The 27,963-nt window shown below is 31.9% G+C and overlaps 4 protein-coding genes across 4 annotated transcripts; all 4 read right to left on the bottom strand.

Annotated features, from left to right (window-relative positions):
• Window positions 1-21: 21 nt before the first annotated feature.
• LOC104879533 (uncharacterized) lies at window positions 22-8,361 on the bottom strand. The gene is made up of 6 exons (XM_010652641.3): window positions 8,008-8,361; window positions 5,716-5,783; window positions 4,203-5,625; window positions 2,167-4,068; window positions 1,458-1,512; window positions 22-462 (listed from the first exon to the last, which is right to left on the bottom strand). The coding sequence occupies exons 1-6, from the start codon at window positions 8,135-8,137 to the stop codon at window positions 312-314; spliced, it is 3,729 nt and encodes a 1,242-aa protein (XP_010650943.1). The 5' UTR covers window positions 8,138-8,361; the 3' UTR covers window positions 22-311.
• Window positions 8,362-12,512: 4,151 nt separating this feature from the next.
• On the bottom strand, window positions 12,513-16,299 carry LOC100257681 (very-long-chain 3-oxoacyl-CoA reductase 1). Its single transcript, XM_002285280.5, has 3 exons — window positions 15,286-16,299; window positions 15,085-15,154; window positions 12,513-13,247 (listed from the first exon to the last, which is right to left on the bottom strand). Exons 1-3 carry the CDS (start codon window positions 15,921-15,923, stop codon window positions 12,993-12,995), a joined length of 963 nt encoding a protein of 320 aa, XP_002285316.1. The 5' UTR covers window positions 15,924-16,299; the 3' UTR covers window positions 12,513-12,992.
• A 2,097-nt stretch (window positions 16,300-18,396) lies between these two features.
• Window positions 18,397-20,507, bottom strand: LOC100244068 (very-long-chain 3-oxoacyl-CoA reductase 1). Its single transcript, XM_002281966.5, has 3 exons — window positions 19,756-20,507; window positions 19,227-19,296; window positions 18,397-18,955 (listed from the first exon to the last, which is right to left on the bottom strand). Exons 1-3 carry the CDS (start codon window positions 20,466-20,468, stop codon window positions 18,683-18,685), a joined length of 1,056 nt encoding a protein of 351 aa, XP_002282002.3. The 5' UTR covers window positions 20,469-20,507; the 3' UTR covers window positions 18,397-18,682.
• A 1,765-nt stretch (window positions 20,508-22,272) lies between these two features.
• Window positions 22,273-25,607, bottom strand: LOC100249238 (very-long-chain 3-oxoacyl-CoA reductase 1). The gene is made up of 3 exons (XM_010652663.3): window positions 24,969-25,607; window positions 24,607-24,676; window positions 22,273-22,670 (listed from the first exon to the last, which is right to left on the bottom strand). Exons 1-3 carry the CDS (start codon window positions 25,583-25,585, stop codon window positions 22,356-22,358), a joined length of 1,002 nt encoding a protein of 333 aa, XP_010650965.1. The 5' UTR covers window positions 25,586-25,607; the 3' UTR covers window positions 22,273-22,355.
• Window positions 25,608-27,963: the final 2,356 nt, after the last annotated feature.

Here is a 27,963-nt window from a genome sequence, read left to right as displayed (position 1 = left end):
ACAATCCTTTCAACACCAAAATCCATGAAAAATGTTCCGTTCCACTAATTCAAGTTCAACAACACATGCATTCAGACCACATTCAATCTCTGTTCGTCGTTACAAAAAGCTCCACATTCTCTAATATGAAAAATTTATCAAATTTTCTTGGCCAAGACCAGCAAATACCAATTTTTTTTTTTAAGTAATGCAATCCCAAAACTCAAGAGCAACTTGCGCATAATACTGAAAAAGGCTTCCGAAATAGCTCCCAGAAATTAAAAAAAGAAAAAAAATTCCCAAAATTGCCCAGCAAGACTAGCACCCTCCATTCACAAGTTTGCTTGACTATCAGGAACAAACTCAACATGCTGGCTTTCAGTGTCATTCAGTTCTGACTGTGAAGCAGTAAGCTTTGCCTTCTTGAATCGGCTTGAACTTCTGAGGATCACATCCATGGTTACATTCTTTGACCCTGAGGAGCTACTCCAAGCAGACAAATAACAATGGTTACACATGGACAGAAGAAATACATAATAAATTCCAAGCCAATTAAAAAAGGAAAAGGAAAAAAAAAAACCATAATTGGGAAAACTTTATTTTTTTTAATGATGGCAATGGTATTTGAACTTGTCTTGTTTTCATGACCAATTCAGTTTTTTATTCTTTATTCTTTTCTTTTTCACTGTGAATGGAACCTACTCGCAGCAGATGAAATTGCAGCTCTGTATCAAAGATTAGGCACTATGAATTTATGAATAATTGTGGATTCACATCTAATCAAATTAATAAATAACTGTGTATATTTTCTCTAAATAAAGAAAAAAAATTGATAAAACTAATTCTTTTCAGAAAATGAAATGAAAGAACCAAATCTGTGTAAAAACCTACAAGCCTAGGAAATTGTTCCAAATAAATGCAGACAAAATGGGAAATCCAAGGTTTGTGGACAAGTTTTTTGCCAAAACAGGTCAAAACAAAAGAATACTGACAACATTTGAGGTAAGACCAAACACTTCCAACCTCAGCTGTTATGTTTCCAAAAACTTGTAGTACAAACAACCACCAAGAAAAGCATACGATGTACTGGCAGGCTGCCAGTGAAGGGTATGTCAAACAGTTCTTTAAGTTAATAAGAGTCTGTTTGGTAGTGATTTTAGGAAGTACTTTTAGCCTAAAAAGTGTTTTTGAAAAAACATAAAATATTTGACAAAATTTATAAAACACTTTTAAATTTTGAAAAATCACTTGTAGCATTAAAAAATCACTTTTAGTGTTTTTGGAAGAAACACTTATTTAATATGCGATTATTAGAAAAACACTTCCTGAGAAAACAATTCTACTAAAAACACTTCCAAATGCACTGTAAATATTGACAACATAAATAAGTTTCTAATTATCACAATCACTACAGTTTGACAAGATCTATATCTTGTAATGGAAAAGAGCATATAATTTCAAACTAAAATTGAACTTACTTAGATTTTCCAATACTTTTGGCACCACTTTCATTTCTTTTTGTGCTGTACAATCCTGTGAAAAAATTAAACGAAAGTTATTGATCAGTTCTTATCCTAGAAAATGTTTGCTGTAAAGGGAACAATACAAATAAGATAGTTGCAGGAAGTTTCAGGGATTAGTAAGCACAATAGTGTAAACTCCAGGGTAGTAAGAAAGAATTAACATTCAATTATTTATCTGTGGTACTACATTCACACATCATTGTTGAATGTTTCAATTACTAGCTAGGGAGGGAAAAGGAAAAAGGAAAAAAAGGAAAAAAATCTAAACAATTTTATTGATCATGTTTCACTAAAAAATATCTGAAAGATGCAGGATACACCCACCATCTTTCTGAGAAAGTGTAAAAAGGGGAGTTCTGGAAGTTAAAAAGAGCACTATATTGATACTGTAACCCTCAGAGATAGAAAAGGGCCTACCTGATTTGATAAGCATAATGAAATAATGTACAATTCAGATGAGATGGGTTTGAGAAGTTCACCAATCAGGACCGGATTATCAGAATATAAAAGCATTGAGTGAGAGATTTATTTACTCAAAATATTTAATCTTATCTTATGGTTAAAGGAGAAGCAAAATGATACATATGCAGTTTATCTGCTAATAAACACATGATGTAATCAATCATTACAGGCAAAAGGAATAAATAGAAAAGCTTAGAATTACCATGTGATGAGTCCAGATGTTGATTGTTTTCTCCTTCTGTGTAGTCAGATGAAGCTGAACTATCTGATGGTGTTCTAGTGCTGGCATCTGAATTCTCAACACCATCATGATCTTCAGAACTTTCACTGCCACCATCATTAAAAATAGATCCATATGTAGCTAATAGACTCTTCCTTTGGTGAGAACTGTTCACAACTTCTCCAGGATTTTTTCTGGGAGCTTTTCTAACTGTCACACGATAACGGTCCAAATTTGACTGACGCTTACCCCTTTTATTTTGGTAAGTTCTGTCCTCTGAACTGTCTGAACTCGAGGTAGATAAAGAGGCTTTACCATTTTCTTTCAAAAAGGCATGGGCAGTGCTACTGGTGCCAGAAGCATTAACAACATTAGGCCATCTGATTTCCTCAGGAATTGTATCAAACTTACCAATGTCATGAGGAGATTTCAAATCATTTCTGGAAACTTTTGAAAACTTGCTGACAGACTCAGGCATGAGTTTGTTATGTCCATCCACGGATAATGGATCCTGAAGTTGATTGTCACCTTCAGATTTTTTTTCAACATCCTGGCTCTTGTTGGTCTTTAAGGAGTTCTGTAGATCACGTGAGGTGGCTACCGAATCTACATTAGACATTTTTTTGTTCTTATTAGTCTTGGAGACTCTTTCTGATCTTTTCACTTTAGTATCCTCGTCAGCAAGTACTTGAGCAGGAGCAACAACTTTATGCAGTGATTGTCTAGGCATATTAACCATATCACTTTGACAGCTAGAAACTTCCTTGTGATCATTGGCTTCATTAATGCATGCAAGTTTAAGGAGGTTACCGTCAACATTAGCTTCAAGAGGCCTCCCCACAGGGTTATTTTCCAGTGCATATGATGACGGAATTTGAGAAGAGTCAAAAGTCCCAGGATCCTGTTTAGGATGAAGAGATTCAACTTCAGTCGCAGCATCTTTCTCAGTTTCCAACTTCGATCTCTTGAACTGATTTGTGGAACTAGTCTTCACTGATTTAGTCTTCCTTTTGATTTTTGATGGAACATCAACCTTGATTTTATGAGTGGAAGAGGTCGAAACTTCAGGACCAACATCTAGTTCTTTCTTTTGCAAATCTGAAAGATTCTTTGCAGTAGAACTTTGTTTCTTTGTTTTCTTTCTCACTTTAACATCTGCCATGTCTTCCGTGTTCACTTGAGTTTTACTGATATGAGTTAGATGAAAGGATTCCATTTCATTTCCACTCATCGCATCAATTTCCCTATCAACACCCAAAAGAGAAGTATTTTTCACTTTTGTTTTCAATACTTCCGTCCTTTCTGTTTGAGACAAGATGCTTTCCCCCTTATCAGCTTCATTACTGGAATGATTGCCGTTAAAAGCATTGTGAGGCTCAGTTGAAGCAAAGCCATTCAAAGTATCTTTAGCATGTTCCATATTGGATCCAACTGGTGTTCCTTCAACTGAGTTCTTAGCTTTCTTTGACTTCTTTCTCTTAACTGCAGGTTTCTGATGTTCCATACCCACACTGGCATCCAATAATTTAGAAGAGGCGATCACCTCTTTCATGTTCATTTCTGATCCATCAAATCTAGACAATCTGCACTTTTCAGACAGCATCCCGTTAGGATCATTGTTCAATGACATTTCTTTTTCTCCCTCACTTTTATCAGTTTGATCAATCCGAAGTTTCAGATGATCACCAGGCACAACATTCTCTTGTTCAGAAAGCTCTAAGTCCTTTCTGAGGCTATCAAGCTCTTTAACTGAAAGGTCTCTCCCATCAACAGCATGATGCTTCTTTGAACTTTTTGTTCTTTTAACTTCGTAAGCAGCTCCTAGTTCAGATACATCACTTTTTCTTCCCATATTGCTAGCATCAGCTTCATTCATATCAATGTCTGCAAAAGAATAAGAAGCAATGTTAACAAAAGATGTCGTTATGTACTTTTCCTTAACAGGAACTCAAGACAAATTAACCAAAAGAAGCAATATTTCTTCAAAACAGCATACTGATGCAACAGCTAAATCTCACCGGGTGATAAACTGGGTATTTCTACTGCTTGGACAGGACCACTGTACTTTTCCTTAAGAGAGAGAGCATAAGGTCTGCTATGGGTGGCATCCTGGATGCTCTCTCCTGGAACAATTGCAGTATCAAATTCTCTACCAGAATCCTTGTGGTTAATTTCCACTGTTGCATTTGAACTCTCTTGCCTAGCATCTTTCTCCGAAGGAATTTCTGAGACTGCTTGGCTACAAGGATTGGATGATTTCTTTTTCCTTTTCCTCTTCCCAGTGCTTGAACTGGTTCTAATCAAACAGTTAGGTTCTGGGGGTTGAGTAGGCAAACCTTCTAAATTAGAATTTATAATCTTCTGTTCATTCTCCAAAGTGTTCTCAGTGCTTCCAATCTTGGCCTCTGAAGTTTCTTTATTAAAATTACTGAGCAGAGCCTCATTCTCTTTCACAGGACCTTCAGACTCATTATTCTTTACAATCTTACGCTTTTTCTTTGCAGCAGGCTTAGGTTGTGCAATTCCTCCCAGAGAACTATTGCATTGCACATCAATTGTATCCTTCAGTTTGATATCATGGCATTCAACATGTGTTCCTTGAACTTGAATCTCCTCACACGGATCATGTTTCTTCTGTACCCCATAATCTGATCTCTTACTGATTTCAGAAGAAGATTTTTCACCAGGGTCATCACTAATCTGTTTGTTTCCCATCTTCATATCATTTGGAACTTTGACACCTGCATTGCATACAGGATTCTCCAGGATTACATTCTCTTGCTGTGATGTATCTTTACCAGATGCATGAAAAGGAGGAGCATTGTCTTCTTTCAAAGCATGATCAGATAATGCATCTTTGTGTTTATTTTTAATCTTTTGCCTTTTCTTTGGAATGGGCTCAGTCTTTAAAGCTCCTTCCAATGAACCATTATATTGCATATCATCAATTCTGTTGTCATTTTTCTTCTGTTTAGTATGTCCCCCAGGTAATTCAATCTCCCCACTATACAGGTTGCATTTCTCCTCAGGATCTGACTTCTTGTTGGAAACAAATGAAGTTTTGTGATGATCATCACTAATATGTTTAACTTCCATCTCTAGAACTTTTGATCGTTCAACAATGGGATCACCAGAACCAAATTCATCAGCACTAAGAACTTTCTCATTTGCAGACTGGTTGGCCTTAATTTGGGGCAATGATGATTCATCAAGGACAGACAACTTTTTAGAAGGTTCATCAGGTTGAAGATCAACTCCATCTGCTGAAGGAAGACACAGTAGTAGGTTGCCAGAATCAGGATTACATGCGAGCTGATTTTCACTCTGCTCCACTGAACTAGAAGCATCAACATGGAGGAACCAAGTTCTTTTAACCCCATCGAAAGCACTTCTAACAAACATGGAGTCTGAGAGGTGATAAAAGAATCCTTTTCTCTTGACCTGTAAGGATTAAAAACCTTGTCCATGTTAAGGATACAATCAACAAGCAAGACAGTCAATAGTTCTATTGTGAATGAGAAAGACGCATACCTTTAAAGCATGAATCTTTATCTTTCCAATGCTAGAAAAGCACAGGGGGTGTTCAAGCAGTATTTTCTCTGCAAGCCAACAACATGGATTTGAAAATGCAATTGATCAAGAAGGGAAATGGCACATTATCAATACAAGCTGAAGATAAAATATGACCTAATATCTCTTTCTAATGAAAACCAAAAAACAACTCTACTCCTTCAATGAGCACAGATATTGTAATGTTTCCAGGTCTTGGTGTTGTTATTAGACGAGCTTCAGAATATGTCAACTACACAAAAGCTGCATCAGTTGGAACTAATTTTAAGAAAACTAAGAATCATGACCAAAAATGACCAATTTGCAGCAGAAAACAAGAAACACAGGTCATAGAAAATAACACCCTTCTTTTACAGGAGATGAAAGGAATACTAAGCAACTAATTTTTCCAAAGACCAAAAGGAACAAACATCAAGAAAAGGACATGCAATCTCATTTCAGATGCTGGTTAGATTAAAAAACAAATTCCTTTAATATGTCATTGCTACAGGACCATTCCTCTCTTATATTTGATGTAACAAGGTGAATAGTGATAGCTTCCATAATACTCATAAAGGTGGCAACTAAATTACCAATAAATATCCCCAAGTTTGAGAAATAAACAGAGGGACAATCAACACCTGCAGCCTCAAGTTTATAATAACCAGCTTTATTTTAAAAAGTTCAACAATTTCATCTGAATATTCTGTATTGAACAAGTCTTCAAGTTTTCCTACCAGCCAAACAGATCTACAGAAATAAGAAAGAAAAAGTAAAAAAAAAAAATTATGGACACTCACGTTAGTAGCCAACAATTTCTTCTATCACAGAAAAGTTCAACTTTCAAGTATAGTCTATATAAAGACATACAACTATAATATATATAGATAGATATAGATAGATATAGATAAACAGATAGATAGATAGAAAAAGAGAAAAAGAAAGGAAAACAAAATTTTGGCTTTGGCTTCAAGTAAGACAACAAGAACTGTTCGACATAAGGTATCATTGATTCATAAAAAGCACAGATTGTAAGTATTGAAGGAGCAATTTGTCAGGGACAAGGAATACAAAAATTTTTGAAATGTGATCACATACCGTTAAGAGAAAATGGACCTTTATGAAGAAAGGTTTGAAAGCACCAATAAGGTATTAGACCTGAATGAAGGCTCCTAAAGTGGGGAATGCCAAAAAAAATGCAATAGTAATATAATAGAAGATTTTGAGACTCCATTTATTAATTGAAAATAATGTCTTCTGATAGTGATTAATGGTTAAATAGAATAAGTTAAAAATCCCACAATCTGGTTGAAGATTATGCTCTTTTCAATTTATGCAATGCCAGAAGAGCATTAGATAAGTCCCTGTCATCTAGATTGAAGATATGGATTTTCATAGCATGCAAAACTAGTAAGAATTCATTTCCCATAGTTAAAGAGCTAAGGTGAATAATGATGATGCTCAAAAACAATAATGATAAAACGAGTAACCAGAGTCCAACAACACACAATCTACCCTGCAAAATCCAATTTATCATAAATTCTTCAAATTTTCTTGCAAAGAATTCACTCAATTTTGTTTCAATAAATCATCTTCCGAATGCTCCCACATTAAATTCTTAGACAATGCACTTGTATTGTCACAAAACAACCACACGACCCAATAAATTTCCACAGTTATATATGTAGTTCTAACAGGGAAGAAATGTTAACAATATTGAAAATTTTTGGTGCTTACCATCCAAATGAAATGAAGAAGAAAACTCACACAAAATTTTAAATAGCACTTACAGACTATTGCTCTCTAAACAAAGAAATGGAAAGGAAGAAGAAAAATTCTAATGTACAGATTTAGGCAGTACAAATGGCGTATTCAATTATAAATATTTCCCAGGTCCAACACATAAACACTCTGTCGGGTCTGTCAACAGATGGAAAAAGAAGAAATTAAAATTCCGTAACAATCTATGATTTTCAACCACCTTGACCTCAAAAAACAAAACCCCCGCAAAACCCCCGAGTCTTATTGCTCAAACCAAACAAACCTAGTTTGTGCAAATCAAGTACCTAAAAGTGATAAGTAGGGAACTGCTTGATTGCAGCTCAAAATACAGAAGAAGAAAAAAGCAATGGTTTCAAAAACAACAAAAGAATTTCAAAATACTTCTAAAACAGAATTTAACCTCACAATCAGCAGACGAGAAAATAAAAGAATAGAAAGATTAAGAAAATGTTTAATACAAAAAATAATAATGTGTTGGAGGGGTATTATTACTTTTGAGATCGGCGACGGTATCGACATCAGAGACGATCATTGCGATATGGGTATCGAGGCTGGTGTCGATGAAAACCGTATTGTACGGTGGGTTCGCATGGGAATCGGAGGCTAAACTGAGTTCCATCATTGACTCAGTGGAGGGAAAGAGTGAGTAAGAAGAGGAAGGGGGAGGGGAAGGGGGAGGTAGGGCGGCTTGCGTTGTGTATATTGGCGGGATGAAGGGTTTTTGCAGAGCGCGAAACGCTGCGTTTTGGCACCTCCTTGAACATCCTGAGGTGATTAGGACGACAACATGTCTGTTTTCCGGGACCCACTCTCGCTGGTCGGGGTTCGGCGAATTCGTAAAACTAACCCTCTACTTTTTTTTCAACGTAAAAAGCTTCACCTATAAATCATCAAAATATTAAAAAATATTTATATCCAAAATAAATTATTATTCAAGTTCAAAAATAAAAAAGATTAATTTTATAAATTTAATATTTTTTCATATTTTTTAATTAATTAATCTTTTGAGAATTAATCATAATTTTGAATAAAATACTCATTTTTAAAAACAAAAAATTGTCAGATAAATTGATTCTAGTAAGGTGCAAAATATCTCCACATTGGTTAATTAATCTTTTGAGAATTTATCATAATTTTGGATAAAATACTTATTTTTAAAAACAAAAAATTGTCAGATAAATTGGTTCTAGTAAGGTGCAAAAGCCAAAATATCTTCACATTGGCTGGTACTTACCATCATTAAAAACCATTTGTCCAAAACGGAGAGCACCCAAGTGGTTATAAGCTCAATCACTAAACCTTAATATCTCGATGTGGGATGTAAATGGAATGTTACTATTAACCATTTTTTTAGCCAATGTCCACGATGATTTTTTGTATATGGGCAGTAAGGTGACTTTGTGGATCCTGAACACAATTAGGTAGTAGCCCTCCTTGCTCCTTTCAAGATGAAGTCCCCAACATGGTGCATGATGCGATACCAATTGTTATGCACACATTAGATGGAATTCACAATTGAAAATCGACTACTAAGGAGAGGGTGCTCAAGTGCAGTGCTTATAAATCTAATCACTAACCCTAATTTCTTGATGTGGAAGGCAATTGGATTGTTAAAAGCTACAAGATTTCTTTTTATATTTCTTTCTTTTTCAAGATTGCCACATTCTCCATCTTCCTTTTTATTTCTTGTTGAGTTATTTTTTATTACAATTTTTTGTTTTTATTTTTTGTTTAAGTTTTTGTGGTAACTTTTTGTCGGAGTTTTGTTACTATTGTTTTTTGTTAGGGATTGTTGCAATTATTTTTAGTTGAGATTTTTTGACATTTATTTTTTTGTTAAGGTTTACGGTTGTTTCTATTGGGTTTTTTTGTATTGTTTTTTATTGGGTTTATTTTTTATTTTTTTGTTGGAGATTTTTTATTTTTGTGTTTTGTGGGGATTTTGGCTTGAGTTTTTTTTATTATTATTGTTTTTTTATTAGGGTTTCTTGTAGTTGGGTTTGAGATTAAAATAAATGGGAATTTTAATTAAGACTTATAAATAAAATAGAAACTTAATTTCATTTAAATTCTTTTTAAATAAAACTTAATTATAGTATAATTTAAGTCATTATAATCAAATTCTTTGTAAATGAAAGACAAATTTACCTTGGTTAAGTTTTTTTTAAATGAAACTTAATTATAGTATAATTCAAATTATCCTTAAAATCTAACTTTATTTAGTTTTTTGTAAATCAAACTTAACTTTCATCCAACACAAGTGAACACCTTTAACAAGAAATTAATCTTTGTAAAAAAACGATTGAAAAATATAAATGTATTATAAAGAAAATGGTGAACATAATATAATACAAAAAAAAAAAAAAAAGGGAAGGTGATGTCCATATAGCGAAAGGGTTTTTGATAGGATTAAAAGCAAAAAAAAAAAAAAAAATAGAGTTTGAAATATATATTAATTGGCAAAATATAAAATGAACAAAATAAGTGGGAAAAATGATATGTTTGGAGGAAACAAAATATGAAGGGTAAAAGCATCTAAATGACGAATCTTTAAACACAATTAAAGAGAGGGTTATTTTTATAATTTATTAGTTATTTTGGCTTATTTGTCCCAGCAACCCTAAAAAGAAGAAGCAAAAAAGATGATCGAATAAAAAGGAAAAAGATGCAAATGAAAATAGATGAAAAGTCATGTATTTGGGGGAAATAAAAAGAAAGTTTTTTTTTTCTCATCTATTCTTGTCTTTGGATAATTAATATGATGATAGGAATGAAATTAATAATAATTCTAAAGGAAATAAGATTTCAATTCATTCCTATTACGAGGTATTGTAATTCTCTAATATAAGTTATTTTTTAAAAATAATTTTCAAAAGTTAAAAAACCAAAAACTTTTTTGGATAAGTTATTTTTAAAAATAAAAAGCAAATTGTAAATTCAATTTACATAATATGAACTACATTTAATTCAAGTTTTATTAAAAATAAAAATAAATTAAAAAATTAGTAATTTTTAATAAAATATGAATAGTAATATTATAATAAAATCATAAATTTATTTATTTTTTTATAAAATATTATAAAAACAATAGATTAATTAACAACTTATAAAAGCATAATTGATTTATTTTTAAAAAAATAAATATTAATATTTTCTAATACTATTTTATTTTAAATGAAGTTTTAAAAAATAAAGTGTAATTTTTTAAGATATAAATGAACCAAAATTTTTCATTACATGCGTATAATTAATTAGTGAGTTTTTTATTTTCAAACTATCCTTAAAAATTAGAGATTCATTAAAGGAATTAAAACATTAATTATTTCTAATTTTTATAGTCATTAAATATATATTTTTAGTTTGAAATTATATTTAAAAACTATTAAACTTACAACTTTTTTTTGTAAAAATTGTTTCTCGAGAGTAACAACTAAACAATGATATTAATTTTTATAAATAATATTATTTTTAAATCACACGTCTAAATGGGTTTTTATTCTTTAGTAAAAAAAATCTCTCAAATTTTTTTTAAATGAAAATAAAAAATTATTTTAAACTATTTGTATAAATATTATTGTCAATTTTTTTTTTTTGTTTCTCATTATTATTTAACATTGAAATGAAAACAAACAATCATTTTAATCTTACATTTCCATATGCATTCAAATACAAGAACTGAAATCATCAAATTCTTTCTTATTCAAAAATAAATAAAAATAAAAATAAAATATTCATTTTCATTCCTTATTCTCATAACTAGGGATTGTTCTTTGTATTTTTTAAGAACGAGATTACTTTTGAAAAAAAAGGTTAATTTTAAGCTCTTTAACCAAATAACGAAAAAAAAATCAATATTTAATATTATTTTAAAAATAATTAATAGTTTTCTAATTCAAAAATATAATTACAACATTTTTTTAGAATTTATTTTAAAAATAAATTATTTTTTAAAACAAGTTTTAATTATTTTTAATTATTTTTTTTAAAAAAATATTTTAGACAACAATTAAAAAAATACTTTATAAAGTTACATATGGTACATAAACATGTAATAGTTTCCTGACATACTTTGTGAAGAATAAATTGATTTTTATATTTGAGTTTTCAATTTGTTTATGAAAATAATAAAAGAACTATTTTTACTAAAAGCTATTTTTAAAAAAATGTTCCAAAAAAAAAATAAAAAATGTAAAGCTCTTGGTTCATATTTAGTTTGGCTCTATAATCCATATTGTCATACTCTTACTCTTCTTTGTTTTCAATAACCACCTGTCTTTAATTGGGTTACCATCTCCCTTCCTGTGAGAGCCTCTAACAACTGACCCTCTACTTGGAATGGAATCCCACCTTACAAGGTGGAGATGGAATTTAAAGCTTGCTGCAACATCAAGATGAAAATGGATACAAAACTATCAATGGATAGGAGACCACAAGGTGTATCATCAAAAAGGACGGCACCCGGGAAGTCCGGTGGTCATACCGACAAAGCATAAGAACTAGAAGTAAAGAAGGAATCCTTGACAATCAACTATGGAGTACTCCGAGCCCTAGCAGGGGCTCGCTGCATATGCCAAATGATCCTTCTTTGGTACTACCTTTCCCTATGGAAATGAATAGTCAAACCATCATGACCAGAATTGAATCTCATCATTTCAATAAAAAAATGTTCATTCTCACTTTTCATTCCCTCATATCAAACATGGCATTGAGGTCGGCTTCCAAGGATTTTGGTGCAGCAAAAGTCATCCAACTACCCAAATTTACTCAAAATTCATTAACCTAATCAGGTCATCTACCCACCCATATTTAATCTTTGTGGAAAGAAAGCCACATCAAGGAGACCAGGAGGCAAATGTGGCTAGTAGGCTAATACAATTGTTTGCGTAGATTTTGAACTTTACAGGGCCAGAAGCCTTTCACCTTACCTCAGTAGCAAACTCCATTCTACTATATGTTTAATACATTTAAATCCAGAACCAATACTCAAGAAAAAAAAAGAAGAAGAAGAGGTGCACCAACATTTATTAGTTTGATTGCTCATAGGATACATCTAGTATCCACTGAAGCACACCAAAGTATTACTCTAATACTAAAAGGATGAAATTAGAGAAGTCCTGTGTAAAAAATAACAGCAGGCAACACAAACAACAAAAGCAACATCCTTCTAAAAGCAAGTTCTACCTTGACAACCAGACATTCTCTCCCAATTCTCAACAGACCCTAGAAATAGAAGTCTTTTTCTAGATGCCCTATTGATAACAAACAATTCAAAGAACACGAAGTTTGCATAACTATCAAGAGACCATAAATTAAACGAAATAAGTGATAACAGAATTCTGAGCATAAAGTCTGCATGCTCAAGCTTAATCCAGCAAGAACTGCTTATCTGTTAGTGATCCTGCAGCCCATCACCCCATCTCAACAGCACAAAGAGCAGTAACATTTTTTCTCTATTTTTGCATGAAACAAGGAATAGTCTACTCCTGCTTCCTAGACCCTTTGAGTTGTCCCCTCTTTCTAATCTTAAGGTTGAATCCCAGGCGCCACACATCAATAGCACACTCTGGTAATTGGCATGCCAGACCCCAGATAAGGACATGGGGCCAATAAGGAGTGCAGCGTGGTTCATACCCTATCCAGCGCATGGCTGCACGGGCATAGCCATCTGATGAGGGAACTAAGAAGGAAGATCTCCTGATTGATGCCATCTTAGTGGCCACATACAGTGGAACCTGCATCCAACAGCCCATTATCAGATCAGAGAACAGAAACCAAGGAAAATGTATTTTCTTTGCAGAAAGTTCTCATTATATTCTATACAAACACACTAATTTACCAACATACATACAAATGCATAGGTGATCAACATTCAAATAGATTTGAACAAAACATATATTTGTTATGTAATTCATATCAAAGGCTAAAAATCATCCTATTAACACCAAACCTCCTTCTACCTTGATAAAGGGAAACTCAAATTGTTTATGGCTGGTAAGATCAGAAATAAGGGTCTGGATGGCAACTAAAATCAGGTAGGCAGGCAGGGGATGATGTTTTCACTTACAACTCAACTAACATCTATTCCAATTTTTTGGGTTTGGCTGCAATGGCTATACTCTGTATAAGAACCTGCTATTTTCAAAACAATAGTCTATTGAGTTTTTGTCCACTGACATAACTCACATCCATATTGGTCTTTCTCTCTAATTATAGAGCCTTCACTTCGCACAGTACCGGACTTTCTAGCTAGTGCTACAGGGGCCAACCACTAGACTCTTACAAATGGGTCCATTTCAAATTGTATTCTGTTTCCAGACTTCTCACTCAACTGACATCATCATCTAGGATGTCATCATATAATTATTCCACCTGCCAAAAGATTATTTAAAACTTTCCAGTGGAAGAAACAGAAGAATGTTTGAAAACTAGATAGATGCAAGAAAGGGAAACAATGTCATTAAAAAGGAGGATAAATTATTGCTCTAAACTCATAAACAAAATAGGATTTTGAAGGGTGGGCCCGGAGTGGCAGAGACAGAAACATATGATTGAATTCTGATTAATAGACACGGTTTTCCCCTTGCATTTTGATTAGAACTGTGCATCCAAAACTGTATAAAGTTCATTTTGTCAATAGCTTAATAGGTCTGATTGGTTGTCACCATGCCATATTCTCAGTGGATCAGCTCATCTAATATATAGGAATGCAGAAAATAAAAATAGCTGTCTACCAACCATGACAGGTACGCTTGCAGCAGGGCGTCTGACACAGATAACACTGAATTAAACTTAAAATATGAGCAAGTTATAGAATGCACAAGGACATTCTATGTGTTTTCCCCAACATCAAAACTCAAAAGCCACACTGTACAATCTGATACTTCTTGTTTATCAAATAGAACATTAGCTTTTGAAAAAGAAAAGAAAGGAATATGAACTCTAACACATAATTCTAATAGGCAAACCAGACTGTGAATAAAGTAAGTGGCCTCATTAGCACAAGGAAGAGTATGTTGGGAAACAAAGGACCATGTCTGATGCTTACGGTGTCTTCCTTTTTTTTTTTTGATAAATAAGAGAATGTATTAAAGTGCGCAACTAGCACACAAGAGTACACTGGATGCATACAGTGAGCACCAGAAGGAAAAACAAAAAAGATGGGAAACCATCTATAAAATCAACCAAAGGCATATGTTCATCAATCATGATCACCATCCTCAAGCAGGGAACAAAAGTTCAATTCCTATCATTCCCTTTCTTTAGGTGGTTTGTGATTTCCTGTAAATGGGCAACTGTAAGTATAATTCTTAAACTAAACAAGGTTTAAGCAGAGATGCCACTATAACCAGACACAATCCAAGGTATGAAACTTCCCCTACTATTTTCTTTCAACCCACATGTTTATTTAGCACCAAAAGAATAAGAAAATGCAACCACCAATAAGATAAAGGCAGTAAAGTTGAATATAGAAAAAGTGAAGCTCAAAATCATAACACTAGAGAAGAAATCATGAAATACATTAGGAATATAAAGACAATGCAAAAATGATCTGAGATGTGGATAGAATACCTGACACTGCACATCAATCCCGCTATTCTTATATTCAACATAGAGGCACCTTGAGAATTGATCGATATACCTGAAAACAAGCTCAATGAAAATATACTTTCAGCATTTAAAAATAATAGAATCAATATTATTAAAACCTCGCAGAAGCAAGTCAGTTAAAATCTAAATGGGAATCAGAAATCATACAGAAGTAGTGCTTACGCTTTTGTGGCCGCATAAACAGCATAAAGAGGATCTGAAGGAATCACAATAGCAGCACCTGAACCAATATTGACAATTGCACCCTTCTTCCTCTTGAGCATCCCAGGAAGAACAGCCTGTGTGACCTTCGTGGTGCCCTCGACATTCACTTTAATCAAATTCTTCAACAGCTCATCATCCACTTCATGAAAAAACCTGGCATATGGATATGAAACCCCCACATTATTGATCAAAACCCCAACATCCAGTCCTAAAATAGCTTCTCGAATCTTCAGAACACCCTCGGAAATATCACCAGCAAAATCAACCACAACAGCCTTGATCTGGGTCTTCCCATATTTGGATTGAATCGCATCGGACACATCCTTCAGCTTATCCGGATTCCGACCCACCAATACCAGATTAAGCCCTTTTCGAGCCAATTCAAAGGCAAAACCCTTTCCGATACCGTCCGTGGGAGCAGTCACGAGTGCCCACGACCCGTATTTCTTGAGATTCTTGCCCGGTCTGAGAAAACAAACGTAGACCCCATTGAGGATAGCTAGGAAAGATTTCAAAACCGATAAACATCCCACAGCAAAGAGCACAATAACCCAGAGTGGCTGAGTTTGGAGCTTTTCCATGAAACAAAGTTCCATGTCCCCAAACAGCAGAGTATTGATTTCCCCTAGATCTGGGTGTGAAATAAAATGGATCTCCGAGTGGGTTTTTGTAGACACAGGCCAATTAACGTGATCTAGAAAGATCCTACAGCATGCGAGTTGGGTGAAGGTAGCTAAACAGATGGGTTTAGGGGGGAACAACACCAAAAGAACAGTGACGACTGTGGACAGTGAAGGAGAACGGTTGTAGTAAACAGAACATAAATGCGTGAGATAATGGGGTAAGGTAGTGGTTGAAGTAGATGAGCTACAAACAGCCGCATTAAACCGCACATGAATAAATCACGACACGTAGCGCTAACCCAATCTTAGAGGGCTTCAAGAAATGTCTTCATCCCCCTTCCAATTGGAAGATTGTGAAATTGAATTAAGATGGGGATTTTAAATAGTAATTTCAAAACATAATTTTAAAAATATGATAATTCAAAAAATAATTTTAAATTTGAATCCAACTCTAAGTTACCTTCCGAAAAACAAATAACGTTATTCTAAAAAAAAAAGTGCCCTAGAGATATCATAATTTTTAGATTTTTAAAGTTTGATATTCTCTTTGTTGAATTTTAAAACGTTTGGCACAGTTAATATGGTAAGTTTGGTGCTTAAAAAAAAAGGGAAACATATGATCAAGAAGGGTGGGTATATATAATAATTCTTCTGAAGGGTAGAGTGAAATTATGATAATTCTTTCAAAGGTCTTATTTTGTTTAAATGTCAAGACTACCCTTAATAAGTGAAAAGCAACAGCAAAAAAAAAAAAAAAAAAATCTTTTTTAACATAGCTGTTGGCCTCACAAGGACTCGTACCTATATGGGCAGTCGGAAACTCTGGAATGATAATTCCACCCAACGTTGTCACAGCTGGCACGTTCTGGATGATCCCACCGACCACAACCCCCGTCACGGGACCCCCAAACCATCCACAACTCAGCTTAGATGGCTAAAGCTCCTGTGCAGAAATTTGCAGAGCATCTCTAAATTCTTTGTTCAGTTGGTAAATATTAAAATGCCTTATAGTCTCATTGATTTCCTTATATCTGTATTGAAGAAGAAAAAAGGGAAAGAGGAAAAAACTCTAACACTTTAGGTTATGATCTGAAATTGTCTCTACAAAGCTTGTATTTTTGTGTGAATCTAGCAAAAAATCCATTAAAGGTAAGATTTAAAAAAAATGACAAAAAAAATAAAAATATGTTAGTTTATGCAAATAAATAAATAAATAAATAATTTAAAATTTGGATTGAAGAAACGAAATGTTAATAATTTTAACAATGTAGATCTAAAGTATTAGATATGAAATATTGAAGGAGGTTTTGAGAAAGAAATTACATTTTTTTTTGTGTAAAATGCTATTTAAATTTTTTTTATATTATTTTAGTCATATTGAAGATGTGTTTTTATTTTTAATTTATTTTTCGGGTGGGTTGTTTGATATAATTATTATTGATTTCCATTGAAAGGTTTGCACTTTAGTTTTATTGTTGAGACTTGTTTGACATGGTAGAAGAAAAAATTTTCTTAGTTGTTTCATGCTTGTTTGAAACCACTTTGTTTGGGTATTTATGAACATATTTGGATTTTCATTGAAAACTAAAAATTATAATCAATTGAGACATATTTTATATAATAAAAAACAATATTTGTTGTATATTAGACATGTATATACTAAAAAACCCACAACTGTCCAGTTTCATAAGAAATTTGAAATTTTAAAATTTTACCTTATTGTAATGTATCGTAATGTTATTATATTATATTGTAATTGTAGTGTATTTTTATTGTACATTTATATTTTTATATAAAAAAATCCACAACTGCCCAGTTTCATAAGAAATTTGAAAATTTCAAAATTTTACCTTATCGTAATGTATTGTAATGTTATTGTATTTATATTGTAATTGTATTGTATTTTTATTGTACATTTATATTTTTATATAAAAAAAATTAATTTTATAGATTTTTTTTATATATCATTGGATTACTATCAACAACTTCATATATTGAAATTATAATAGTGTATTTTTGTTGTCTTTTTATAATTTTGGCTTGCAAAGATGCTTTATGATAGGAATACAACATGATAGCCTAGAAATGCTAGTTCAGTAAAAAACGAATTCAATATTTTGTCATTTTGATATATTATAATATATTGTAATGTTAATATTTTTTCATTATAATTATATTACATCGGTATTATACTTATACTTTATAATTGTCAAAAAAGAAGATGTACTTCTCAATTGGTAAATGAACTTAAGAAATTCAGGGTAAATTGGTCTAATAAAAATATTAGGCTTTCATAAGAATTATCAAATCTACTCACTCTTTTCAATAATTTTTTTTCCCAATCTACCTTAAGGGTAATTCTCAAAAAAAAAAAATGAAACCAAAATTGAGAAGAGAGAACAATGAACCCCATCTAGCCCTTTCCCTCCGGGAGGGAGCAAGCACATAGCAATAAAGATGTTGTTGTGTAGAATAAATTATGGTACGGTTCTTATTCAAGGAGTCAGTGGTGGAATTTCTCCCATCTTGGAGAGTACAATGTAGGTATTCGGCAGTCGGCACTCTCCATCATCATTTAATTACTCTAATGTGGCATCTTAGTAGCATTACCTTCTAATAGTATTGCAAAGGAGACAGAAGATAGCACAACCTAGAAGTAACCATCAATTTTGGACATTTGTTTCCATATAATCAATACAAACGTCGATTTCAAGAAGCACGGAATGCACAAGTCATGGGTCCTGTTGATTAACCCTACTTTTCTTCCGCTCCTTGGCTTGTCCTCGCGTTCGCATTCCAAGAAAGTATCGGAGGACACACCAATCCAATAGAGCATTTGGCAGTAGGCTTGAAACGTACCACTGTACAGAATGTGGCCAATAGGGCGTACATTCATGTTCATATCCAAACCACCGTATGCTTGCCTTGCTAAATGTCTCTGGTGATGGAATGAGTAAGGAAGACCTCTTGATCAATGTCATCTTTGTTGCCACAAGTAATGGAAACTGAAAACTCACAGGATGAAACCATTAAACTTGATGCGAAATCTAGAATCAAAGGGACAAGGGGAAGGAAAAAGAATATATATATATAACCAGTGAAGTAATATAAATTTGTTATGGTTATTCCTTATAAATTTTATTAACTTTGGGACAAGATTCGCATGACTTAGAAACATATCGAGAATTTTTCTTGGGGACCTCAAACTAATATTATTAGAAATTAAAAATACTTAGATTTATTTTCTATCTATAGTTTGAAGGAAGAATGTTAAACCTGGCACTGAACATCGATTCCATACTGCCGATACTCCATAGAGATAGATTTTGAGAACATTGCCATGTACCTATTATTAGAGCAGAAGAAATTCATTCATTGCAATACAAGGAGGAAATTTCATCATATTGAGCAAGTGAAACGAGTTGCATCACCTAAGACTTTACAGAAAAATGTTTTCACATATTTGATTTTATCAAGTAAATTAAAAAGAAAAAAGATAAAAATATTTAAAAATATATATAAATAATTTATTAACTTAAATTGTTTTTAATTTTTTTTTTTCGTCAAGTTTCCTCAAATTTTTTATAACCAAACTAGCCTCGCAAAACATAATCATAGGAGTTGAAAAAGGCTGGTATATATGTATTAGACTCATAATAGGCATCCTATTGAACTCAACCCTGTCAAACAATTCTGTGTTCTTTGTCATTATTTGTCTCTTCCTTATTTCAACCATGTGGAGAACCGAGTTGCAAAGAAAAATTCAGAAAATCACATGAGATTGTTCATTGTTCAAGCAACTTACGCTTTGGTAGCAGCATAGAGGGTGGCTAAAGGGTAAGATTGAAGCCAAACAGAAGCGGATCCAATGTTGATAATCGCCCCTTTTTTCTTCTTAAGCATGCCTGGAAGCACTGATCTGGTGACCCAAGTCGTCCCACCTATATTCACTCTTCCAACACTCTCCATCAACTCTAAGTTCACCTCATGAAAGAACCTCGGGTAAGGGTATGCCAAACCCACATTATTAACCAAAACACCAACATCCATCCCTTTTATTCCTTCGTCTATCCTTCTTGCTATCTCCTCCTCGCTAAGCTTTGCAAAGTCTATAACAATATTTTTAACTTCAACTCCTTCGCCATGCCTTTCCCGTATCTCATTCGACACGGCCTCGAGTTTACAAGGGTTTCGACCCACTAACACCAAGCTAAGACCCTTTGATGCCAACTCAAAGGCCATGGCTTTGCCAATCCCATCAGTAGAGCCAGTGACGAGCGCCCATGAGCCATATTCTTTCAGATTCTTTGGAGGTCTCAAGAACATCGTCCACGCCCATCTCACAAGCCTGACGAGGGTTTTACAGAGTGCAATGAAGCCTAAGATACTAGCTGCCATTAGAACAAGGTCAGGCAGCTCCATTGTCGATGGATCGTCTGAAGCTGAAGCCCAGTGGATCTGGGATTCTTGGCCACGCAAAATCAACCACATGCCGCTCTGCCGACACTTATCATTCATGACGCTCTGCCCACTCTTATCATTCGTGATGCTCTGCCCACTACATATCTTGCATTGATGGGACTGAAATTAACTGTTATCATCAAAATCAAATCAAGATTAATCAAACCTTGATTTCACGCATTGAACTAAAGTTGCAAATGTTAACAACAAGTGGACTTGGTCAAACATGCTTTTAATAGGCTGCCATGTTCTAAAAAGGAGCACCTTGAGTCATTCTTCCAATTCGCGATGACTTCAATGGAAAATTTTCACATTTCTTTTTATGGGCTATTAAAAAAAAAAAAAAGTGTTAAAGAGTTTTTGGAAGATGAAATCCTAATACTATGTTTACTTTTTCTTAAGTTTTCTGACAATCAAACATAATTTAAGAGAATTTAAAAGAATAAAATTAGAGTAAACTAGACCTTTAACTTGGAAGTGTTGCTAAGTTATCGTTTCTAATCCAAATTTGTTTAGTTTTAAAGACTTCAATGATAAATTTCAAATACTAATATGGGAATCATAAATATTCATTTTACCCTTTGTTTGTTCAAAGCTTTTGAAACCTATTAAGTATTTTTTTATTAAATGTTACATTTTGTCTCTTAATGTTTTAAACTCCATTATAAGCTTGTTAATTTACCTATTAAATTCTTAACTTCCTAATATAACATATATCATTAGTGTGATCATTCCTATAATAAAACAAATATGTGTACTACTATATGATTCGATAATAGAAATGATCAAAATATCCTAGACATCTTTTGTCACCAAAAGACTTATTTGAATTTCTCAAATTATTCAACAATCCAATACATAAGTGTGTCTCTTCGTTTTTCACAAGTTATTTTCATTTTCTTAATCTTAAGAGTTAAGACTTATTTGTATCAATTACATACTATTGTATTCAACCTCTAAAACTTTCACGTTAAAGGTATTTTCTTGTTAAGATATTAAGGTGACAAATTCAATTTGAAGGTTGACATTTTCAGCTTTGAAGTGAGTCATTTAATTCATGAAGTTTGATTTGATGAAATTTTATCATTGAATAAAATAGGGCAGCTAACAATTTTGAACATAATATTTGATTATATATTACGTTTTATTTATATTAATATTTTTTTTATTTTTATAATACTTATATTTCTTTTATATTATGATAAAGTCTTTCATGTAATTTATTCTCTTCTTTGTTTGTTTGATTTTTTTTATAAATAGTTTTTACTTTTCTTAAAAACTTTTGAAAATACCAAATTAATGTTTTCTCTTTTTACATTTTCTGAAAGGAAACTATCTAAACATATTTTTAGACTTAATTTATATTTTCCTTAAACAAAAAAAAATAATAATAATCTAAACAAACAATACCTTAATTTCTAGCAATGGTAAGGAGTTGGATTTTTTTGAGTACCCACACCACCTCTTTAATGGAAGGGATTATGATAAATTTAATCCGGTTTGAAAATTATTTTAAAACACAAGATTAATTCGGGATAGATTTGAACATGACTTTGTTTCATGCTACTCTACCCCAATTATATATAATATTAAATAATTTTTTTTAATATATATAAAATATTTTTTTTATAAAAATAAATTATAAACATTTGTAATATTTATTTAGTTATAAATTATATTTATTTTTAACAAAATTCAATATTTTAACAATTGTTGAAGCAGTCTCATTATCTTTCAATAAATTAAGTACTTCTACACTTCAGTTAAAACAGGAAAGAAAAATATTCAATGTATCAAACCAAACAACCAAACCAAAATCATTACTAAAACAGTTTTAAAGTTTATAAAAGAACATTTAAAATTCAAAAAGGGAAATTGTCAGATGAATTAAAAAAATAGAAAAAAACATTCTAGTAGTTTGTTTTCATATGATCAACACAGAAATCAATTCAAATGCAGCTGGTTTAAAGGAGGGATGCACACAACTCTTGGGTTCTTTTGATTCACCCCATTTTTCTTGTAGGCATTCACCAGTCCTCTCTTTCGCACCCCAAGAAAGTGTCGCAGGATACACCAATCCCATAATGCATTCGGTAGTAGACGTAGAAGGCACCACTGCACACAATGTGGCCAATAGGGCACACATACATGCTCATATCCAAACCACCGTATGCTTGCCTTGCTGAATGTCTCTGGCGATGGAACGAAGAAGGAAGACCTCTTTGTGAATATCATCTTTGTTGCCACAAATAATGGAAACTGAAAGCTCACAAGATGGAAACATTAAACTTAATATAAAATCTAGAATCAGAGGGATAAGGGGGAAGAAAAAAAAAAAGAAGAGTAATTAATCCAGTAGAATAATATGTGTGCAACCATCGTGAAGATTCAAGCTTGTTAATCTATTGGCATGGTGGTGCTTGTTTTTGCATTGAACAAAAAAAGTTAAAATATTTAAACTTTTCTATTCAGTTAATAACTCGTTGATATCAACCAATATAACTAAATTAAATCTATTGATAATAAATTTATTGTAATTATATTGGTTGATATTTAAGAGGTTACTCTTAATTCAATAAAAAAAAGTCAAAATATTTTGATTTTTTTTATTTAACTAAAACACAAACACCACTTTAAATCTTTTGATATATCATGAAGTTTGTTAAGATATTGTAGTGTACTATAGAAGGATGAAATTTGTGGAAAATTTAAAAATTTCACGATGCTAATATTAGGGTTTATTGGGTTTTTAAGATGAAAAAAGAGAAGGGTCTCGGGTTAGAATTTGTTGGGTTATTTGAGAGTGAAGAAGATAAGGATTGATGATCATGTATTGTGGGTTTTTAAGGTAAAAAGATAAATGATTTTTAGGGTTAGGGTTGTATGGGAAGGTTTATTTGATTTTTTGTATAAATTGGAATACAAAAAGATAAAAGAAGAATGATTCAAATGTGATTAGTAATAATTCTATATCAATTAATGATTATTTGATGTTTATATACTTTATGTTTATTTTGGATTAGTGGTTTCTAATAAAATAAAATATTTTACATTTAAAGAATGAAAAAATAAAGTATGATTAATGAACTAGATGAAGATGATAAGATAAGATGAAATTTTGAAGACATTTTTTTATTAAATTAAATTAATAATAATTAATTTTAAGACTGTTTTTTTTTTAAAAAAAAATAGTAATTTTTTTAATGAAGATTAATTAACAAGCTTCAAAGGTATTTTAGGCATTTTTGCAAATTTTTTAGCAATGACATCGTAATTAATTAATAGTCAATAATATACATTGCTAAATGTGGTTAAAGAGGTGGTACAAGAATATGGATAAAAGCCATGTTGCAATATATCTATAACTTTGGAAGGTGTTAATATAATTTTTATTAAAATAAATAATGGGTTTTTAAAGTTTTTGACCTTGTGACACTTACACCACCCACTTAGGACCACATAATTTTAAAATGCATTTATAATATAAACTTATCTCTTCAACTAATGTGAAATATTATAATTATTCCTATATAGATAGTAAATTTATATCATATCTATATTGTATTATATTAGATTATAGAATTAGAATACATTTAGGAGTGATTTTAAAAAACGTTTATAATATTTCTGACACTTGAATGATAAAAAATTTCAAGTATTAGAAATATTAAAAAGGCTTTCCATAACTATTGTCAAATATGTTTTTATACTAATCCATGATATATAAACTGATATAAACTTTTTATCTCGACTAATGTGAGATATTATAATTATCTTATGTAAAAACTTTTTACCTCGACTAAGGTGAGCTATCATACTTATCCTATATAAATAGTAAATTTTTACCATATCCATGGTAGTTGTAATATATTAGATTGCAGAGTTAACTGGATGGGTACCTCTTTGCATGACCAAATGAATAAATTCCAACATGAGGGCATGATCAAATGAACAAATTCCAACATGTGTTCAGGCCAGGGCTACCTCTAACACCATTTGTAATGGTCCCCCCCATTCCATATAAATTCTGTTCCCCTTTTCTCCTTTGGGTCTGGACTCATATAGTTTAGTAGTGCATCTACATATGGATTTTTCTACCGAACCAACGTAGGATCTCACAATATAATATATATTATTGTAAATTCAAACTGTTTTCATTTCTTTCCCCTTTTTGGTCAAAGGAAGAATGTTATACCTGGCACTGAACAGCGATTCCATATTGCTGATACTCCAAATTAAGAGATTTTGACAGCATTGCTATGTACCTGTAAGAAACAGCAGAAATTCATAGTGGAACTTTCATACTATCGACTAAGTGAACCAAATTGTGTGCATCACCATGGGACCCCAGGCTCTGCCACAAGTTATGGGCCGGAAACCAGTTTTCGTGGTTCCCAGCTTGCATTTCTCTCCAAAAAAACACATAATCACAAGAGTTGAAGAAGGCAGGCAACTATTAAATTCCTATTCAACTCAACCCGGTAAAAGTTGAAAACTGAGCAACTTCATGACAAAACAGAAATTCAACTCAACCCAGTAAAAGTTCAAGCAACTTACGCTTTGGCTGCAACGTAAAGGGTGACTAATGGGTAAGATGGAAGCAGAACAGAACCCGAGCAAATGTTGATAATTGCCCCTTTTTTCTTCTCAAGCATGCCTGGAAGCACTGATCTGGTGACCCAAGTTGCTCCTTCTATATTCACTCTCATGACACTTCCCATCAACTCCAAGTCAACCTCATGAAAGAACCTAGCGTAAGGGTATGACAAGCCCACATTATTAATCAAAACACCAACGTCTATCCCTTCTATTCCTTCCTTTATAAATGCCGCTATCTCCTTCCTGCTGAACTTTGCAAAGTCGATGACAATACTTTTAACTTCAACTTGTTCACCATGCCTTTCCCGTATCTCACTCGACACAGCTTTGAGTTTAGAAGGGTTTCGACCCACTAGCACCAAGCTAAGACCCTTTGATGCCAATTCAAACGCCATGGCTTTGCCTATCCCATCAGTGGAGCCAGTGACGAGAGCCCACGAGCCATATTCTTTCAGTTTCTTTGGAGGCCTTAAGAACATCGCCCACACCCATTTCACAAGACCGACGAGGGGTTTACAGATAGCAATGAAGCCTACGATACTAGCTGCCATCAGAACAAAATCAGGCAACTCCATCGTCGTAAGAAGCTGAGGAACGGTGGATCTTGGCCACGCAAATCAGCCTAGTGCCGCTCTTTATTAAGGAAGATGCCGTATATCTACCACCTATTAATTTTTACTGTTGAGTGCTATTTACTTGTAAAACTACCATACTTCAATGATTTCACCAAAGTACTCGAAGAGCAAATGCCAAATAGAAAGGTAAAATTGTGTTTTCACCCCTTAGACCTTAGACTTGGTAAATGAGGTAAGGTCCTTCAATCACTTGTAATTAAACTTAAAACCCAATGAAATAGTAAAAATAGAAGAAGGATATTGTTTTTAAAAATTCCCTTAAATATCTTTGACTATTAAATGAAAAAGTTAACCGGTCATCCCACATTTTTCATTCTTTTTTTTAGCTATTCCACCATTCTCTCACCTATTAATTAGTGGGACTAAGTTGAATAATTTCTTAATCATTTTTCTCTATCAAATTGAAGATGAAAGATAAATGACTAAAAATGATTATTATTAAAAATATTTTTCAAGTAAATAACTTTTAAATACCTCGTAAAATATTATTCTTTTTTTCAAACTTACATAATATATAATAAATATTTTTTAAATACATTGGAAACTTACATAATATATAATAAATATTATTATTTATTTCAAACTTATATTATTTCTCGTATATATTAAATAATTTTTAAACACCTCATAAAATATTAGTATTTTTTGTTTGTTCTAACTTGCAAATTAGACATCATCAAATATTATTATTGTGGACCTCGCATTTTGGCTCATGTGTTTCCATTTGTTGGCGAACTCGCTTTTTATTTGAAAAATGATTTATTGTTTAGAAAATGACTTGCAATTGTCACTTATTTTTGTTTTATTTTTAAAGAGTAAATAAAATAAGAAAGAAAACTCTAAGTGTGATTCCTTGTTTGGAAAAGACAGTCTGTGAGAAACCAAATATGGGTTCGGGGGTCAGGTTACTTATCGGGAAAGTACGGTAAAAATCGTAGCACCTTTCTAAGTCCCTAAAAACGAGTCTTTACTAAATAAGGTGAAACATATGTGACAATTGATGAGGAAATCAATGGATACCAGTGAAATAATCAAATAATAAAGTGAATCATGCATCAGAATAAGCGAAGTAGGAATGAGATAGTACCTTAGCAGCAATTAATAGTGCGCTATCATAGAAATAAGGTTAGCTCAAGTATAAAATCATCACATGCATATCAAAGAGTAAGGCAAAAATCAAATAATATTCATTAAGCATAACAACTGACAATCAGAAAAAGAAACTCATATGTAGGGCCCCCACTAAAGCCCAATTTATTTTGCATGAATTAATATCACAAATTCCATTATTTTAGAATTATGAAAAATTCATTCATGCTTATTAAAAAAAATCAAGGAAAACGAAAGATTATTTGAAAATCGAAGAAAATTCGTGAATTAAAAAAAATATTTGAAAAATGAAGTGGAATTAAAACTATTTGAAAGAAAACTGGAGTTTTGAAAATTATTTGAAAATTGAAGTCTCGAAAATTATTTGAAAATTAAATTTAAGAATTGGAATTTTGGAAATTAAATTTGAAAGAAATTGGAAATTTGAAAATTATTTGACAATTGGAATTTTGAAAATTAAATTTAAGAATTAGAATGTTAGAAATTAAATTTTGAAAGAAATTAGAATTTTGAAAATTATTTAAAGATGGAATTTTTAAGAATAAATAAATAGAATAATGATAATAACGAAAATAATAATGATTAAATAAATAAACTGGAATTTTGAAGAATTATTCAAAGATGGAATTTAAAAAATAAATGAATAAAAAATAATAATAATAATAATGAAAATAATAATTATTAAATAAATAAATGTGAAAATTAGAATTTTGGAAATTGGAGATTGAATATAGAAATCGAAATTTTAAAGAATTATTTAAAGATGGAATTTTAAAAATAAATGAATAAATAAATAAATATATAATAATGATTAAATAAATAAATGTGAAAATTGGAATTTTGGAAATTGGAAATTGAATTTGGGAATCAGAATTTTGAAGAATTATTTAAAGATGAAATTTTAAGAAATAAATAAAAATAATAATAATAATAAATAAAATAATAATGAGTAAATAAATAAATGTAAAAATTGGAATTTTGGAAATTGGAAATTAAATTTGGAAATCGGAATTTTGAAGAGTTACTTAAATATGGAATTTAAAAAAAATAAAAAATAAATAAAATAATAATAATGAAAATAGTAATGAGTAAAAAAATAAATGTGCAAATTGAAATTTTGGAAATTGGGAATTAGAATTTAGGACCTAAAAAAAAAATTCTAAAGATGAAAGATTGTGAAGTTGAATTATTTGGAAATTGGATATTCG

The sequence above is a fragment of the Vitis vinifera genome, chromosome 1 (genome assembly GCF_030704535.1).
Source record: "Vitis vinifera cultivar Pinot Noir 40024 chromosome 1, ASM3070453v1".
In the NCBI taxonomy this organism is placed as follows: Eukaryota; Viridiplantae; Streptophyta; class Magnoliopsida; order Vitales; family Vitaceae; genus Vitis; species Vitis vinifera.
Note: the sequence above shows the minus strand (reverse complement) of the source record. Positions and strands in the feature narration are given on the sequence as shown.

What these genes read in the sequence shown, in the direction of transcription:
- LOC104879533 (XM_010652641.3), bottom strand. Translation starts at nt 8,137, where the DNA reads ATGATGGAACTCAGTTTAGCCTCCGATTCCCATGCGAACCCACCGTAC. An exon ending in TAAAGATTCATGCTTTAAAG is followed by an intron (nt 5,626 to 5,715) that starts GTATGCGTCTTT and finishes TAATCCTTACAG; the next exon opens with GTCAAGAGAAAAGGATTCTT. An exon ending in ACATCTGGACTCATCACATG is followed by an intron (nt 1,513 to 2,166) that starts GTAATTCTAAGC and finishes ATTTTTTCACAG; the next exon opens with GATTGTACAGCACAAAAAGA.
- LOC100257681 (XM_002285280.5), bottom strand. Translation starts at nt 15,923, where the DNA reads ATGGAACTTTGTTTCATGGAAAAGCTCCAAACTCAGCCACTCTGGGTT. An exon ending in GTTTATGCGGCCACAAAAGC is followed by an intron (nt 15,155 to 15,285) that starts GTAAGCACTACT and finishes GCTTGTTTTCAG; the next exon opens with GTATATCGATCAATTCTCAA. An exon ending in GGATTGATGTGCAGTGTCAG is followed by an intron (nt 13,248 to 15,084) that starts GTATTCTATCCA and finishes TGTTGGATGCAG; the next exon opens with GTTCCACTGTATGTGGCCAC.
- LOC100244068 (XM_002281966.5), bottom strand. Translation starts at nt 20,468, where the DNA reads ATGAATGATAAGTGTCGGCAGAGCGGCATGTGGTTGATTTTGCGTGGC. An exon ending in CTCTATGCTGCTACCAAAGC is followed by an intron (nt 19,297 to 19,755) that starts GTAAGTTGCTTG and finishes CTCTAATAATAG; the next exon opens with GTACATGGCAATGTTCTCAA. An exon ending in GAATCGATGTTCAGTGCCAG is followed by an intron (nt 18,956 to 19,226) that starts GTTTAACATTCT and finishes GTGAGTTTTCAG; the next exon opens with TTTCCATTACTTGTGGCAAC.
- LOC100249238 (XM_010652663.3), bottom strand. Translation starts at nt 25,585, where the DNA reads ATGGAGTTGCCTGATTTTGTTCTGATGGCAGCTAGTATCGTAGGCTTC. An exon ending in CTTTACGTTGCAGCCAAAGC is followed by an intron (nt 24,677 to 24,968) that starts GTAAGTTGCTTG and finishes TGTTTCTTACAG; the next exon opens with GTACATAGCAATGCTGTCAA. An exon ending in GAATCGCTGTTCAGTGCCAG is followed by an intron (nt 22,671 to 24,606) that starts GTATAACATTCT and finishes GTGAGCTTTCAG; the next exon opens with TTTCCATTATTTGTGGCAAC.